The 15161-nt window shown below is 41.0% G+C and overlaps 1 protein-coding gene across 2 annotated transcripts in view; it reads left to right on the top strand.

Moving 5' to 3' along the window:
* Positions 1–15161, top strand: part of spon1b (spondin 1b) — a 189815-nt gene that overhangs the window by 89769 nt on the left and 84885 nt on the right. For both annotated transcript variants that reach the window (XM_061917389.1, XM_061917388.1), the window contains exon 6: positions 2595–2743. In XM_061917389.1, the coding sequence (XP_061773373.1) occupies positions 2595–2743 (149 nt within the window). The remainder of the gene's footprint in view (positions 1–2594; positions 2744–15161) is intronic.

Genomic DNA, 15161 nt, shown 5'->3' with positions numbered 1-15161 from the left:
AAAAAATAAAACCTATTTTCCATCCATTTTCTGGAGCCTATCTCAGCTACAATCGGGCGTAAGGCTTTGTACACCCTGGACAAGTTGCTACCTCATCGCAGGGCCTAAAAACTATTTTATTATTTACAAATATTAGTACTTATTATTAACAACTTTTAATACTTTTTTTATGTTGTCATTATTTAATTATTTTCAAAATGACACGTGTTGTAGCATGCAAGTAAAATATGCATTCTAATGGTCATATAATGTAAAATGTGTTTTATTTCTGACTTAATATGTTTATAGTTAAATCCATTTGGACAATGACAAAGAGAAAAAGAGTTTAGTGTATAATTTTGCCGTCATACAGAGTTAATTTGAAATAAAACAATCAAAACGTAAGTGAAGTATCCAATTTAATGTAATCACAGTGCAAATGGATAATAAATCTAAATATACCGTACTGTAAAAGACAACATGAGGCCAATGAACTCGAAAAAAGAAATGCGCAATTTGGACTCCAGATTTCCAACTCATTTTTCGCACCTTTCTTTCTTTATAGTAAATATTGGCATGGTTCCTAAATGGAAAAGTAAAAAGAGAAGTAGATTTCCCCATAAAAAAAAAAATCAATGCAAACAGTTTTAGTTCCCACAAAAGTCCCTATTTTAGTGAAAAACTCCACACTTCAAATACAATATAATGTACAGTATATACTGTATATATTTATGTATATATATATATATATATATATATGAATACATATACATACATACATTTATAAATATATATATATATATATATATATATATATATATTCAGTGTATTTATAGGTATATCTACATGTATGTATACCCATGTAGCTCTCTCTCTCTCTTTATATTTAGAGAAATATATATATAGATATGTCTATCCATATATTTAAGTTTATATATATCTACTGTATATGCATGTGTATATATGACTGTATTTATACATATACATCGATACATACATATATATATATATATATTTATATATATATATATATATACATATATATATATATATATATATATATATATATATATTTATATATATATATACATATATATATATATATGTATTATATATATATATATACACACACACACACACATATATATATACATGTATGTATATATATATATATATACATATATATATATATATATATATATATATATATGTATATGTATATGTATGTATATATATATATATATATATGTGTGTTCATCTCAAAAGCCACATAACAAGATAGTAATGGCTCGACAATCCAATTTTTTATCCAAAAAAGACAACATCACCGCAAGCTTAAATATCAACTCGCACACACACAAAAGTCTAATTGGTGCACTCCAAAACATTAACAACCCTTTTTCTACAATACAAAACTAAAAAGTTAATTCGGTTTACTTTGTGTCTGCGAATATTTATTGCATTGTCGAACATGCTGAGAGTTTCGAAGTGATAAAAAATCAGTGGCTTCACAAACACAAACCAGCGTTGTTAGGTGATCCTTCGTCGACCTGTGTCCAGGTAGTGCTTTCTTCTTTGCTGTAGTAAAAGTCCGCTCTTGCATCTTTTTCGATTTCATCCCAATTAAAGACTTGCTGCGGGACAAAGCCCTCTTTGCTGATAAATGCCGCAAGCCTTTGGCTAACTAGCTAAAAACCTATTTCCGTGGTTGTCTAGTAAGATTATACAGCAAGACTCAGCAAGTGTTTCTGATCACACAAAGAGAGCTCCAAGGCAGGCAGACACAGCTCTGACTTGCGCAAGGTACGACAATTTTCGAAATAAACTCGTCAGAAGTGCTGGTCGTCATCGAAGCTTTTCAAAATGGTCGTACCTGTGTGTACAGGAAGTGATGTCTTTAAAATGCAAAGCAGTATGCAAAATGACTGAATGAAGCGCTCGTACACCGAGACATTGTTCACACACCGAGGCATGTTGGCGCGATATAAGCGTTTGTAAACTGAAAAGGTTGGAAATACAGTCGTTCGTAAATCGAGGTTCCACTTTACTTAATATTCATATTTATTTTTCTATGTGTAATTGTTCCTTTGCCTAATTTGTAACAATGTCAACATAGTGCAATTTATTGTATTCTTTAGTCGTCCCATTTTATTGCTGTTGTCATATACCATCGGTTTTGTATTATTAGTATAATGTATTATAATTTATTTATTATTTCTTCCTCTTTTCAAGTGCCGTTGAGAGTGTTTTAGTTATCCTTTTCTTTTGTAATTGGGTTACTGTGTGTTTCTACTGTGGATCATAAAGTTTGTCCAACTCTTAGTTTTACCATTATGTCAACTTTACATAATTCCTGAATAATAAATGCCATATTTTAGTAAAATCTCTTTATGTCTGAATATCTAAACTTCAATTACATCTTGATTGTTTTATTTCAAACCCTTTTTTGAAGGCGATTTACAACATACAGTCACTGTCCAAAAACTTCTGGGCCTAATTTTTAGTTCTTAATTAAAAATGACCGTTCAATCCCAGAGCTATACAGTAGACTGGTGTCTTAAAAGTTAAAAAAGGCAATTTCAAGGAAACGTAAGAATGTTTTTTCTGTTCTACAGGACGGGCCAACCATTGGTCAGCACTGATTGGTGCATCCCACTCCAGAGATTATGTGCTGTGGGAGTATGGCGGCTATGCCAGCGAGGGGGTCCGTCAGGTAGCTGAGTTTGGCTCCCCCATCAAAATGGAAGAAGAGATTCGACAAAAGGTAGAGTTCATCTTATGGACCACATGACAATTCTTTTTTCAACTTCATTCAACCTCCAAGTGGAAATATACTCGAGCGCTCAATAGATTTTGTTTCAAAAGGTGAACCATATTGAAAAAAATAATCACAAAAACGCAAGTGCCACTGGAACTGCAACCTTTAAAAGTGTTTTCAACAGAGAGCAATTGCAGAAATAGAGCACTGGGAGATGATGTTGCATACGCCACGCAAAATCAAAACAATGCCATATTGGCATGAGTGAATTTGTTTCTCTGTGTATTTCTTGGTTGTTCAAACTATGGCAGACGGATGTGTGCTTGAATGCCAGAACAAATGAGCATTTTACTGCATTCTCAAAAACTATGAAAGACGACACAAGTGGATTTCACAGAAAACATGGTAAAAGCAGACAAAAAACTGAGCAGACGATTACGTTTGTGTGAATTGTTCCTGTATGCGGATGACTCGGCCCTGCTGGTATCCGGCAAGGACAAGTCACAGGTGGAACAAATCCTCAGTGCTCGCTGACAACAAGCTATCCATACACTTAGGTAAAACGGAATCCATCCTATTTGGGTCCCATATCAAACTTAAGAAGGTCAGTGACTTCACTATAAAAGTGGGTGACATTGTTATCACCAGGAAGGATGAGATCACCTACTTAGGTTCCATTCTAGAGGCTAATCTTTCCTGTGATAAAATGGCAACCAAGGTGATCAAAAAGGTCAGCCAAAGAACGAGATTCCTCTACAGAATCTCCTCTCTGGTCAACAAAAGCACCGTGAGGATTCTAGCGGGAACTCTCATTCAACCCTTCTTCGATTACGCTTGCACCTCCTGGTACCCCAGCACCTCCAAAACCCTCAAATCTAGACTCCAAACATCCCAGAATAAGCTAATCCGGTTACTTTTAGACCTCCACCCCAGATCACACCTCAATCCAACCCACTTCTCCAAAGTGGGCTGGCTCAGGGTGGAGGACAGAGTAAAACAACTTGCACTGAGCCTAGTCTATAAAATCCGCTACACCTCCTTGATACCGAAGTACATGTCAAATTACTTCCTTAACGTAAATGACCGACATAACCACAACACCAGGGGGAGCTCCACAAACCACGTTAAACCCAGATTTCGATCTAACAAAGGTCTTAACTCATTCTCTTTCTATGCCACATCCATGTGGAATGCACTCCCAACAGGTATAAAAGTAAGTGCATCTCTATATTCCTTCAAAACCGCTCTAAAACAACACCTCCAGGCAACTTCAACACTTTACTAATACCCTCCTCCATTCACATCCCATCTCCCCGGATTATAAACAACTCAAATGTACTTCTAATGTATATACTTGTTCTTATGCTATGTGAACTCACTATGTTGTCTGCTGGCTGTACATATCCTACTAAATAAGACCTACACTGTTTCAATGTCCACATTTCTCTGTTGATGCAATTGTTGATGACTGAAGTTCTGATATCAACCAAAGCTCCTCATTCCACACCGCGGATTGTAAATAATGTCAATAATTCAATGTACATACTATGATGATTAACTTGTGTGATGACTGTATTATGTTGATAGTATATATTTGTACCATGAATTGATTAACGTGGACCCCGACTTAAACAAGTTGAAAAACTTATTCGGGTGTTACCATTTAGCGGTCAATTGTACGGAATATGTACTGTACTGTGCAATCTACTAATAAAAGTATCAATCAATCAATCAATCAAACAAATTTACAGGCACAGAATATAACCCTTTTTCCTCTACAATGTAGTGTATTTCATTGACTTTCATAAGGGTTCCAAAGAATAGCTGATCGAAGAAAGATTATAGAACGATGGAAAGTTAAGTTGATCTAAAATTTTGTCCAATTATGGCTGAATCGATTGACGTAAAAAAAATGCCTGTTAAGCGCAGCGAACGAAAGTGTGAGGTAGGAACATGATTTAATTGTCAAAACACGTATCAAAAACAGAAAACAAGTAAAAGGGAAAATGTGCCAATCGCACGTGAAACTAAGGTATAAACTAGTGAAACAGGGTGAATTACGTCTCGTAAATAATGTATTTTCTATTGTTTTATTATTGTTATAATTACACAAAATATGTAAGTTACATGTAAATACCTGAATATTGTTTGATGTTTTGTCAATGTGGAACCATTGTCTCGTTGTCCCTCCTACTGCAATCCTGCAGTCAGCCTCCGTCTGATGCTCCTGTGGCTGTCGCACATCAGTCCGCCTCCCCATTACACCCATCTTCTGTCAATGTGGCGCCAGCCGCTTTTGACCCACCAGCTAACGACCCTGGTGCTCAAGTTGTGGCCATGTTTGATAGAGTTATATCCTTGTGCAATGCTTCTTTGGCTAACAATCAAAGACCAGGGGGCCAAAGGTCAGGCAGCCGTCAGACTGCTCAACCCCGGCGGCTATTCAAGGAAATACGGTATTTGGGTTCAAAATATTTTTTTGCAAAGCAGTAATTATTGCAGTAGGAGGGACAACGAGACAATGGTTCCACATTGACAAAACATCAAACAATATTCAGGTATTTACATGTAACTTACTTATTTTGTGTAATTATAACAATAATAAAACAATAGAAAATACATTATTTACAAGACGTAATTGACCTTGTTACACTAGCACCAGAAGCATAAAGTAGAACCTTAGAAATATCAACGTAGCCTGTTGCGGTAAGCAAACAATAAAGCCAGGACGAGTGTGGCGAAAGAGGTGAATAAATAGCTAATCTGATTAGTGATCGATAACAGGTGAGCGTGCCGACCAGGTGACCCCAATTAATCCCTATGGAAACTAAAACAAACCCAGAGGTGCACAAACAGGAACCAAGGGAGTCCAAAACTAACAAAATAACAAAACATGATCCGGGCCATGGGCTTCACGGTGACAGAGGGGTTAGTGCGTCTGCCTCACAATACGGAGTTCCTGCAGTCCTGGGTTCAAATCCAGGCTCGGGATCTTTCTGTGTGGAGTTTGCATGTTCTCCCCGTGAATGCGTGGGTTCCCTCCGGGTACTCTGGCTTCCTCCCACTTCCAAAGACATGCACCTGGGGATAGGTTGATTGGCAACACTAAATTGGCCCTAGTGTGTGAATGTGAGTGTGAATGTTGTCTGTCTATCTGTGTTGGCCCTGCGATGAGGTGGCGACTTGTCCAGGGTGTACCCTGCCTTCCGCCCAATTGTAGCTGCGATTGGCGCCAGCGACCCCCGCGACCCCGAAAGGGAATAAGCGGTAGAAAATGGATCAGGGCCATGGATCACGACAATGCCAGCTGCATTACACGGGTCGGTTATGTTTAATCAATGAAGTTTTGTGTTGTAACGGTGAAGTGAAATAAATGATAAATGGGCTGTACTTGTATAGCGCTTTTCTACCTTCAAGGTACTCAAAGCGCTTTGACACTACTTCCACATTTACCCATTCACACACACATTCACACACTGATGGAGGGAGCTGCCATGCAAGGCGGCAACCAGCACCCATCAGGAGCAAGGGTGAAGTGCTCAGGACACAACGGACGTGACGAGGTTGGTACTAGGTGGGAATTGAACCAGGGACGCTCGGGTTGCACACGGCCACTCTTCCACTGCGCCACGCCGCCCCTAAGTGAAGTGAATTATATTTATATGCCACTTTTCTCTAGAGATTCAAAGCACTTTACATAGTGAAACCCATTATCTCCATCTTTAAGATACATTTAAACCAGTGTGGGTGGCAGTGGAAGCAGGTGGGTAAAGTGTCTTGCCCAAGGACACAACGGCCGTGATTGGGATGACAGAAGCGGGAATCAAACCTGGAACCCTGAAGTTGTCGGCACGGCCGCTCCACCAACTGAGCTACGCCGACCGAAAGGTATATATCTGATGTATCTTTAATTTGAGCTGCTGCCGGTGTAAATAACAATAAATAATATTGTAAATAATAATAATAAATATGTGAGGATACACGAATGTACTTTTACTACTTGTGTGAGAGGTGTTAGGTCTACGCTACTCAGGCTGTCATTTACACTAAAGATGTTTTTAATGACGATATTTGCTTTTTTTAAGCAATCAAGCCTAGCCGGTCTTTACCCCAGCTGTTTTCCTAGTGTTCACGTGACTAAAGGTTGTACCCAGATGAAAGATTCCTTCAAAAGGGATGCACGCTCAGGGAAACAAAATTAGATTTTCGGATTCTTTGTCACACACATGCAGGAGATGCATGAGCTTCCTTTTACATTGTATTTGCTATCATATTTAATCTGCAAAACAAAGCAGTGGCAATCAGTGTTAGATTGAACAGGAGTAATATTGAGTATGTCACACCTATGGATCTTGTTTTGTCATGTTATGTTTTTGTTTTTGGACTCTTGTTTCCCGTTTTACACTTCCTGGTTTTGTTTTTCCATAGTAACCCATTAGTTTCCACCTGGTCTCCAAGTCACGCCCAGCCCTCAGTCCCACACCTGTTTCTAATCATCATAGCTGCTATTTATATCATTCAGTTTCCGTCCTCGTCCTGGGAACTTTGCTATTTGCATTCTGCTTCATGCCTTCACGCACCCTCAATTACCTTGCAATCCATGCCCCTTGTACCTGTCACAGTAAGTTTTGTTTGTGTTAGTTATTCATAGTTTTTCCACAGTGCAAGTTTAAGTTAGTTCATTGTCTTTCATGCCTTCGAGCAGTTGTTTTGTTTTCCTGATTGTATTTTTGTAGCCAAGTTTTATACCTCTTTGTGAGCGCCCTTTGTTTGTTTATTTAGAATTCCAAATAAACATGTACCTTAATTCACGCCTGGCTCGTCCTGTAATCCCGCTGCGTCGAAGGAGCACACTCAATCCTAGTCCAAGCCTGACAGAGTAGGCGTAACAAATGGATATATACCTATAATTCCGTTTGAAGAGAGAGTGCTTACCCTTTCTGACTGAATAGATTGTACAAAAGCTTAATATTACACAAAATAAAAAAATGCTCGTCTAGGGTCTGGCTACTTTATTTTTTCAAGTTTTCAATTTGTATGCACATTTAAAACCAAGAGTGCAATGCAGGATAATGGAACTATTGAGTACATTTTTAAAGGCCTACTGAAACCCACTACTACCCACTGCGCAGTCTGATAGTTTATATATCAATGATGAAATATCAACATTGCAAGACAAGCCAATACGGCCTTTTTAGTTTACTAAATTGCAATTTTAAATTTCCCGGGACTTTTTTCATGAAAACGTCGCGTAATGATGAGGTGTATGCGTGACGTCACGGGCTGTTATGAATATGAGGGCTGCACACACACACAGCTAAAAGTCGTCTGCTTTAACGGCATAATTACACAGTATTTTGGAGATCTGTGTTGCTAAATATTTTGCAATTTGTTCAATTAATATTGGAGAAGTCAAAGTAGAAAGATGGAGTTGGGAAGCTGTAGCTTTTAGCCACACAAACACACGGTGATTCCTTGTTTAAAATTCACGGAGTTGAAACTTTACTATGGATCACAGCAGACATGGATCCCGACCACTTATCAACCAGCAGGTTTCGGTGAGAAAATTGTGGTTAAAAAGTCGCCACTTACCGGATATCAGCTGAGCTTGCGCCTCCCGTACAGCTGCTGTCGACTTCCCCTAGACACCGCGCGTAAACACCCGGCCGTGGACGCACACTTCCGACTACCAGGTACTATTAAACTCACTAAAACACTAGCAACACAATAGAAAGATAAGGGATTTCCCAGAATTATCCGAGTAAATGTCTCTAAAAACATATGAATCCGTCTGATTGCAACGCGATTGCAATCGTGTTTTATTTTTGTATTTTTTCTAGTCCGTTGCTATCAATATCCTCAAACACGAATCGTTCATCCTCGCTCAAATTAATGGGGAAATTGACGTTTTCTCGGTCCGAATAGCACTTTTTGTTGGAGGCTCCCATTAAAATCAATGTGAATATATGAGGAGCCATCAACGTTGTGACGTCATCTTCTGCGACTTCCGGTAGAGGCAGGGCTTTTCTCCAGTTGTGAACTTTATCGTGGATGTTCTGTACTAAATCCTTTCAGCAAAAATATGGCAATATCGCAAAATGATCAAGTATGACACATAAAATGGACCTGCTATCCCTGTTTAAATAAGAACATTTAATTTCAGTAGGCCTTTAAACAAAGGCTTCCTTGCATGGGCTATGAAAAACTTGTCTATATATAATCAATCAATCAATCAATTTTTATTTATATAGCCCTAAATCACAAGTGTCTCAAAGGGCTGCACAAACCACAACAACATCCTCGGTAGAGCCCACATAAGGGCAAGGAAAAACTCACACCCAGTGGGACGTCGGTGACAGTGACAATGATGACTATGAGAAACCTTGGAGAGGACCGCATATGTGGGCAACCCCCCCATGAGAGGATTTCCATCCATCCATCCATCCATCATCTTCCGCTTATCCGAGGTCGGGTCGCGGGGGCAGCAGCCTAAGCAGGGAAACCCAGACTTCCCTATCTCCAGCCACTTCGTCTAGCTCTTCCCGGGGGATCCCGAGGCGTTCCCAGGCCAGCCGGGAGACATAGTCTTCCCAACGTGTCCTGGGTCTTCCCCGTGGCCTCCTACCAGCTGGACGTGCCCTAAACACCTCCCTAGGGAGGCGTTCGGGTGGCATCCTGACCAGATGCCCGAACCACCTCATCTGGCTCCTCTCGATGTGGAGGAGCAGCGGCTTTACTTTGAGTTCCTCCCGGATTGCAGAGCTTCTCACCCTATCTCTAAGGGAGAGCCCCGCCACCCGGCGGAGGAAACTCATTTCGGCCGCTTGTACCCGTGATCTTATCCTTTCGGTCATGACCCAAAGCTCATGACCATAGGTGAGGATGGGAACGTAGATTGACCGGTAAATTGAGAGCTTTGCCTTCCGGCTCAGCTCCTTCTTCACCACAACGGATCGATACAACGTCCGCATTACTGAAGACGCCGCACCGATCCGCCTGTCGATCTCACGATCCACTCTTCCCCCACTCGTGAACAAGACTCCTAGGTACTTGAACTCCTCCACTTGAGAGGATTTCAGTAGTGTATATGAGAGCCTTTCAGTTGTGTGTATGAGAGCCTTTCAGTCGTGTTTGTGAGAGGATTTTGGTAAAATACATGAGAGAAAAAAAATGTCAGTAGTGTGTTTGAGAGAATTACGGTCATGTGTATGATAGAAAAAATAATTCAGTAGTGTGCAAAAGCGCCAATCTACATTTCCTCTAGTAGGTAAATCTGACGCTACTTTTCGGAGCATGCGCAGTTCTTGCTTGGTGGTGAGAAAGAATTTGCCCTCAATCCCACGTGGGTGCTCAGCATTGTCTGTGGGTGCTACGGCCCCGAAGCACCCATCATTTTAATGTAATACCAATCACGATTATAAATGCAATTGGTACAGCCCATCAACTGTAATGATGAATTAGTCTGAATGTCAAATCCAACCAAGAGTGATTCACAATGTAGAAAAAGTGGAGTTTGAGAAATGTGAAGGGCTGTTGTCAGTAAATCACGAACCTTTGGAAGATCACGGACAGTCGACACGACTAAGTAAAATGCCGGGTGCTCTTCACAAAGTCTGATCCGGTTAAGGTGGCACAACCAAATATCAAGAGCTACGTGCCAAAGACATTTGTTCCAAACTTATCTTCTTTCAAGTATGCTGCTCAGCTGTTTGTTGTAGTGCTCATAAAATGTCATCCATCCATCATCCATCCATCATCTTCCGCTTATCCGAGGTCGGGTCGCGGGGGCAACAGCCTAAGCAGGGAAACCCAGACTTCCCTCTCCCCAGCCACTTTGTCTAGCTCTTCCCGGGGGATCCCGAGGCGTTCCCAGGCCAGCCGGGAGACATAGTCTTCCCAACGTGTCCTGGGTCTTCCCCGTGGCCTCCTACCGGTTGGACGTGCCCTAAACACCTCCCTAGGGAGGCGTTCGGGTGGCATCCTGACCAGATGCCCGAACCACCTCATCTGGCTCCTCTCGATGTGGAGGAGCAGCGGCTTTACTTTGAGTTCTTCCCGGATGGCAGAGCCTGTCACCCTATCTCTAAGGGAGAGCCCCGCCACACGGCGGAGGAAACTCATTTCGGCCGCTTGTACCCGTGATCTTATCCTTTCGGTCATGACCCAAAGCTCATGACCATAGGTGAGGATGGGAACGTAGATCGACCGGTAAATTGAGAGCTTTGCCTTCCGGCTCAGCTCCTTCTTCACCACAACGGATCGGTACAACGTCCGCATTACTGAAGACGCCGCACCGACCCGCCTGTCGATCTCACGATCCACTCTTCCCCCACTCGTGAACAAGACTCCTAGGTACTTGAACTCCTCCACTTGGGGCAGGGTCTCCTCCCCAACCCGGAGATGGCACTCCACCCTTTTCCGGGCGAGAACCATGGACTCGGATTTGGAGGTGCTGATTCTCATTCCGGTCGCTTCACACTCGGCTGCGAACCGATCCAGCGAGAGCTGAAGATCCCGGTCAGGTGAAGCCATCAGGACCACATCATCTGCAAAAACAGAGACCTAATCCTGCGGTTACCAAACCGGAACCCCTCAACGCCTTGACTGCGCCTAGAAATTCTGTCCATAAAAGTTATGAACAGAATCGGTGACAAAGGACAGCCTTGCCGGCAGTAAGTCGAAAATGTCATCCGTTTGTGATTAATGCAATAAAAGGAGCTTAGATTTACTTTTTTGAGCAAATTAATAGAATAATTATAAAAAAGATTGGACATGCATTCACAGCGGTGCTTTCAAAAGCAGAGTGCCCTGTTGCTTCTCAGGTAGAGATTACTAATGATGACGACTTTTATTTCTATTAAAAAGCCTCACTTTAAGGGAGAAAACTTCACCACGTCCATCCATTTCCTACCACTTATTCCCTTTTGGGGTCGCGGGGAACGCTGGTGCCTATCTCAGCTACAATCAGGCGGAAGGCGGGGTACACCCTGGACTAGTCGCCCCCTCATCGCAGGGCCAACACAGATAGACAGACAACATTCACACTCACATTCACACACTAAGGACTATTTAGTGTTGCCAATCAACTTATTCCCAGGTGCATGTCTGTGGATGTGGGAGGAAGCCGGAGTACCTGGAGGGAACCCACTCAGTCACTGGGAGGATATGCAAAAGATCCCGAGCCCGGGATTGAACCCAGGACTACTCAGGACCTTCGTATTGTGAGGCAGACGCATTAACCCCTCTTACACCGTGCTGCCTTTAAATGTTTAAAAATAGAACAAGCACATTCTGAAATTTTACAAATCATAATGTTTTTTTTGTTTTTTTTACACTTACATGTTGCGGTTAATAGTATTCTATCTTTATTTGTCCTTAGTTATCTTTTCTGAATAATTTATGTGATGATGTTCATCAGTCAACTCATTGGTGTTAATTTTCAATCTATGGAGATAAAAAAATTATATCAAAAATTAAATTACAATATGTCATTTTTGTAGTTTGATCATTTTCCTCGACTGATGTACTTAACGTCATGTGGTTTATTTTGTACATATGTAACATAATCTACAAAGATACAAATAATTGCTATTGCGACATCCAGTGGACACATTTAGAACAGTACTTTCTTTCATTCAAAAATGTCAGGTTCATTTTTATATTTAGCAAACTCATCCTGCGGGCCAGATAAAACATGTTCACGGACCTGATCCGGCCCTCGGGTTGTACATTTGACACCTTTGTCTATCATTTATGGTTTATTTCCTTTCTATAGTTAAAAGGGACCTATTACGCAAAATCAATTTTTCTTACCCGATGGCACCTGCTTTTGTGTATTTGGTCTCCAAAATTTTAAATCAAACCATTGCGAAAATATTTATAAATTAATCTGGTCTTCCTTCACACTTCAGATGTTGCTATGTCCTGCGACGTTGTCTAACCTGTAATGTCAGCGGGTATTTCCGTATATGGTACAAATTTACCCAGCTTTTGGTGCGTTACATTGGAGTTCCGAGTTGGAATTTCTAACTTCAACGCCCCTCAAGGTGGGATTTACGACTCGGAAAGTCAGAGCATTCTCACCACCCCGATTTCTTTCAAAGATGGCTGCTCTGGATGTAAACAATGATATCCACTTCTATGACATCTGTTATTATCTCTTCTGATTAGTTTTTGTGGCTTTAAATCAGCCATATGCAATCAATTGCTGTACGTTTATATATGCTAACGTCACGGTAGTGTAAACTGCATTCGTTTCATGTGGTGTATATGTTCTACACCGCCAGAAATAGCTTCTGTGTTTTTGCTTCATCCACCGTGTTTGAAGGTTGCAAAAATAGTGCATATTTTCACATAAGTTGTTTACATTCAGACAATGCAAAAATGGCTTTTTTGGAAGTTGCCATCTTGCCTCCAACTTTGTAGCTTGAACGTTCTTAACTCGACTGTGACGCCATTCCCAGCTCCGACTTCCCACTTCCCAAGCATTTGTGCCAGTCCACCATTGTAGTCCAACGCTGTAATCAATAACCACCTTATTTTTCAATACCCCTTTTGTTGTGGGGAGTCTGGGTCATACTTGCTCATGCATATTGTCGTAACCTATACCAGTCAGTAGACTCAATATGAAAGTACTAAAAAATACAAAATGGCTGACGGGGAGAAGACACAGTCGAAGTGAAGACACGTGAATAAGACTGCCCACAAGAAACGGTCAAAAAGCGGCTTGAAGATGGTCTATAAAACATAATCTACCGTATTTCCTTGAATTGCCGCTGGGGCGTTAATTAATTGAAAACCTCTTCTCACTCCTGCGCTTACCAAAGGCATGCGGTAAAAGTAAGCATGCGCTAATTATTTTAAAACCTCTTCTCACTCCGGCACTTACCAAAGGCAAGCAGTAAAAATTTGAGTGTGATGTAAGCTTGGACCTTAAATCCTACTGAATATCTCTTAATCTTCTTCCCTTTATACGATTTCAAATTACCGGTATTGAAATCAGCCTCCTCCATTTTGAAAATGATGACAGGGGAAGTGTCACTCGTGACGTCACGATTTTGACCAGGCGGTATTACTAAGCGTGCGCTAATTATTTTGCGAAGCGAATTCAAGGCAGGCCCATACTATATGCCCTGCGGCAATTCAAGGAAATACGGTATGTAAAATTAGGACAATAGAACCACTGTTACGTGTTATGTCAACAACACAAACCTATACAAACCTATAATGTGAGAGCTTGGACACATTTAAGTCGTTTCTGATCACACAAAGTTAATCTCTAAGACAGGCTGACTGGCTCTATGCACGACAAGCGTCAAAAAAACCTCGTAAACTGATAGCCGTCAAAGAAGTTCGAAAGGACTGCGGCGATATGTACAGGATGTAAACAGTAGATACTGTATGGGGCCCCGCCCCTTCAAAATAGTCGTGCCCAGGTGTACAGTAAGTGATATCATTAAAATAACAGACGCCGATGGCTTCAAGCAGCATGCAAAATAAATGAATAAATGATGAGACATTGTCTGCACATAGAAGCATATTTGGCGCAATGTCAATGTTTGTAAACCAAAAGGAATGCAAATCGAGTTTCCAATGTACGGGGAAACAAGACATTACATTCCGCTATCACTTGTTACACATTGCCTAACTACTAACTCCAAAATATACGCACAAAACATGTTGTGTTGTATCTCAGGGTGTTCAATCGTTTGCAACTGGACTGCTTGGTTAGTCTTGGAAGACGTTTTGCCGCTGATCCGAGTAGGCTTCATCATTTAAATAGATGGGTGGAGAGCCTTTTTGTTTACTGTTAAAGGCCTACTGAAACCCACTACTACCCACCACGCAGTCTGATAGTTTATATATCAATGATGAAATACTAACATTGCAACACATGCCAATACGGCCTTTTTAGTTTACTAAATTGCAATTTTAAATTTCCCGGGAGTTTTTTCTTGAAAACGTTGCGTAATGATGACGTGTACGCTTGACGTCACGGGCTGTTAGGAATATGAGCGCTGAGCACACACAGCTAAATGTCGTCTGCTTTAATGTCATAATTGCATAGTATTTTGGAGATCTGTGTTGCTGAATCCTTTGCAATTTGTTCAATTAATATTGGAGAAGTCAATGTAGAATGATGGAGTTGGGAAGCTTTAGCCTTTAGCCACACAAACACACAGTGATTCCTTGTTTAAAATTCCCGGAGGTGAAACCTTACTATTGATCAGAGTGGACATGGATCCCAACCGAATGTCAACCAGCAGGTTTCGGTGAGAAAATTGTGGTAAAAAGTTGCTTTTTACCGGATATCAGCTGAGCTTGCCCCGTCCATAAAGCTGCCGTCGACTTCCCTGAGACATTGCGCGTCAAGACACCCGTGGACACACCCCTCCGACTATCACTAAAACACTAGCAGATAAGG

The sequence above is a fragment of the Nerophis ophidion genome, linkage group LG12 (genome assembly GCF_033978795.1).
Source record: "Nerophis ophidion isolate RoL-2023_Sa linkage group LG12, RoL_Noph_v1.0, whole genome shotgun sequence".
NCBI classification, from domain to species: domain Eukaryota; kingdom Metazoa; phylum Chordata; class Actinopteri; order Syngnathiformes; family Syngnathidae; genus Nerophis; species Nerophis ophidion.
The sequence above is the reverse complement of the archived record's forward strand: the minus strand, read 5'-3'. Positions and strand labels throughout refer to the sequence as shown.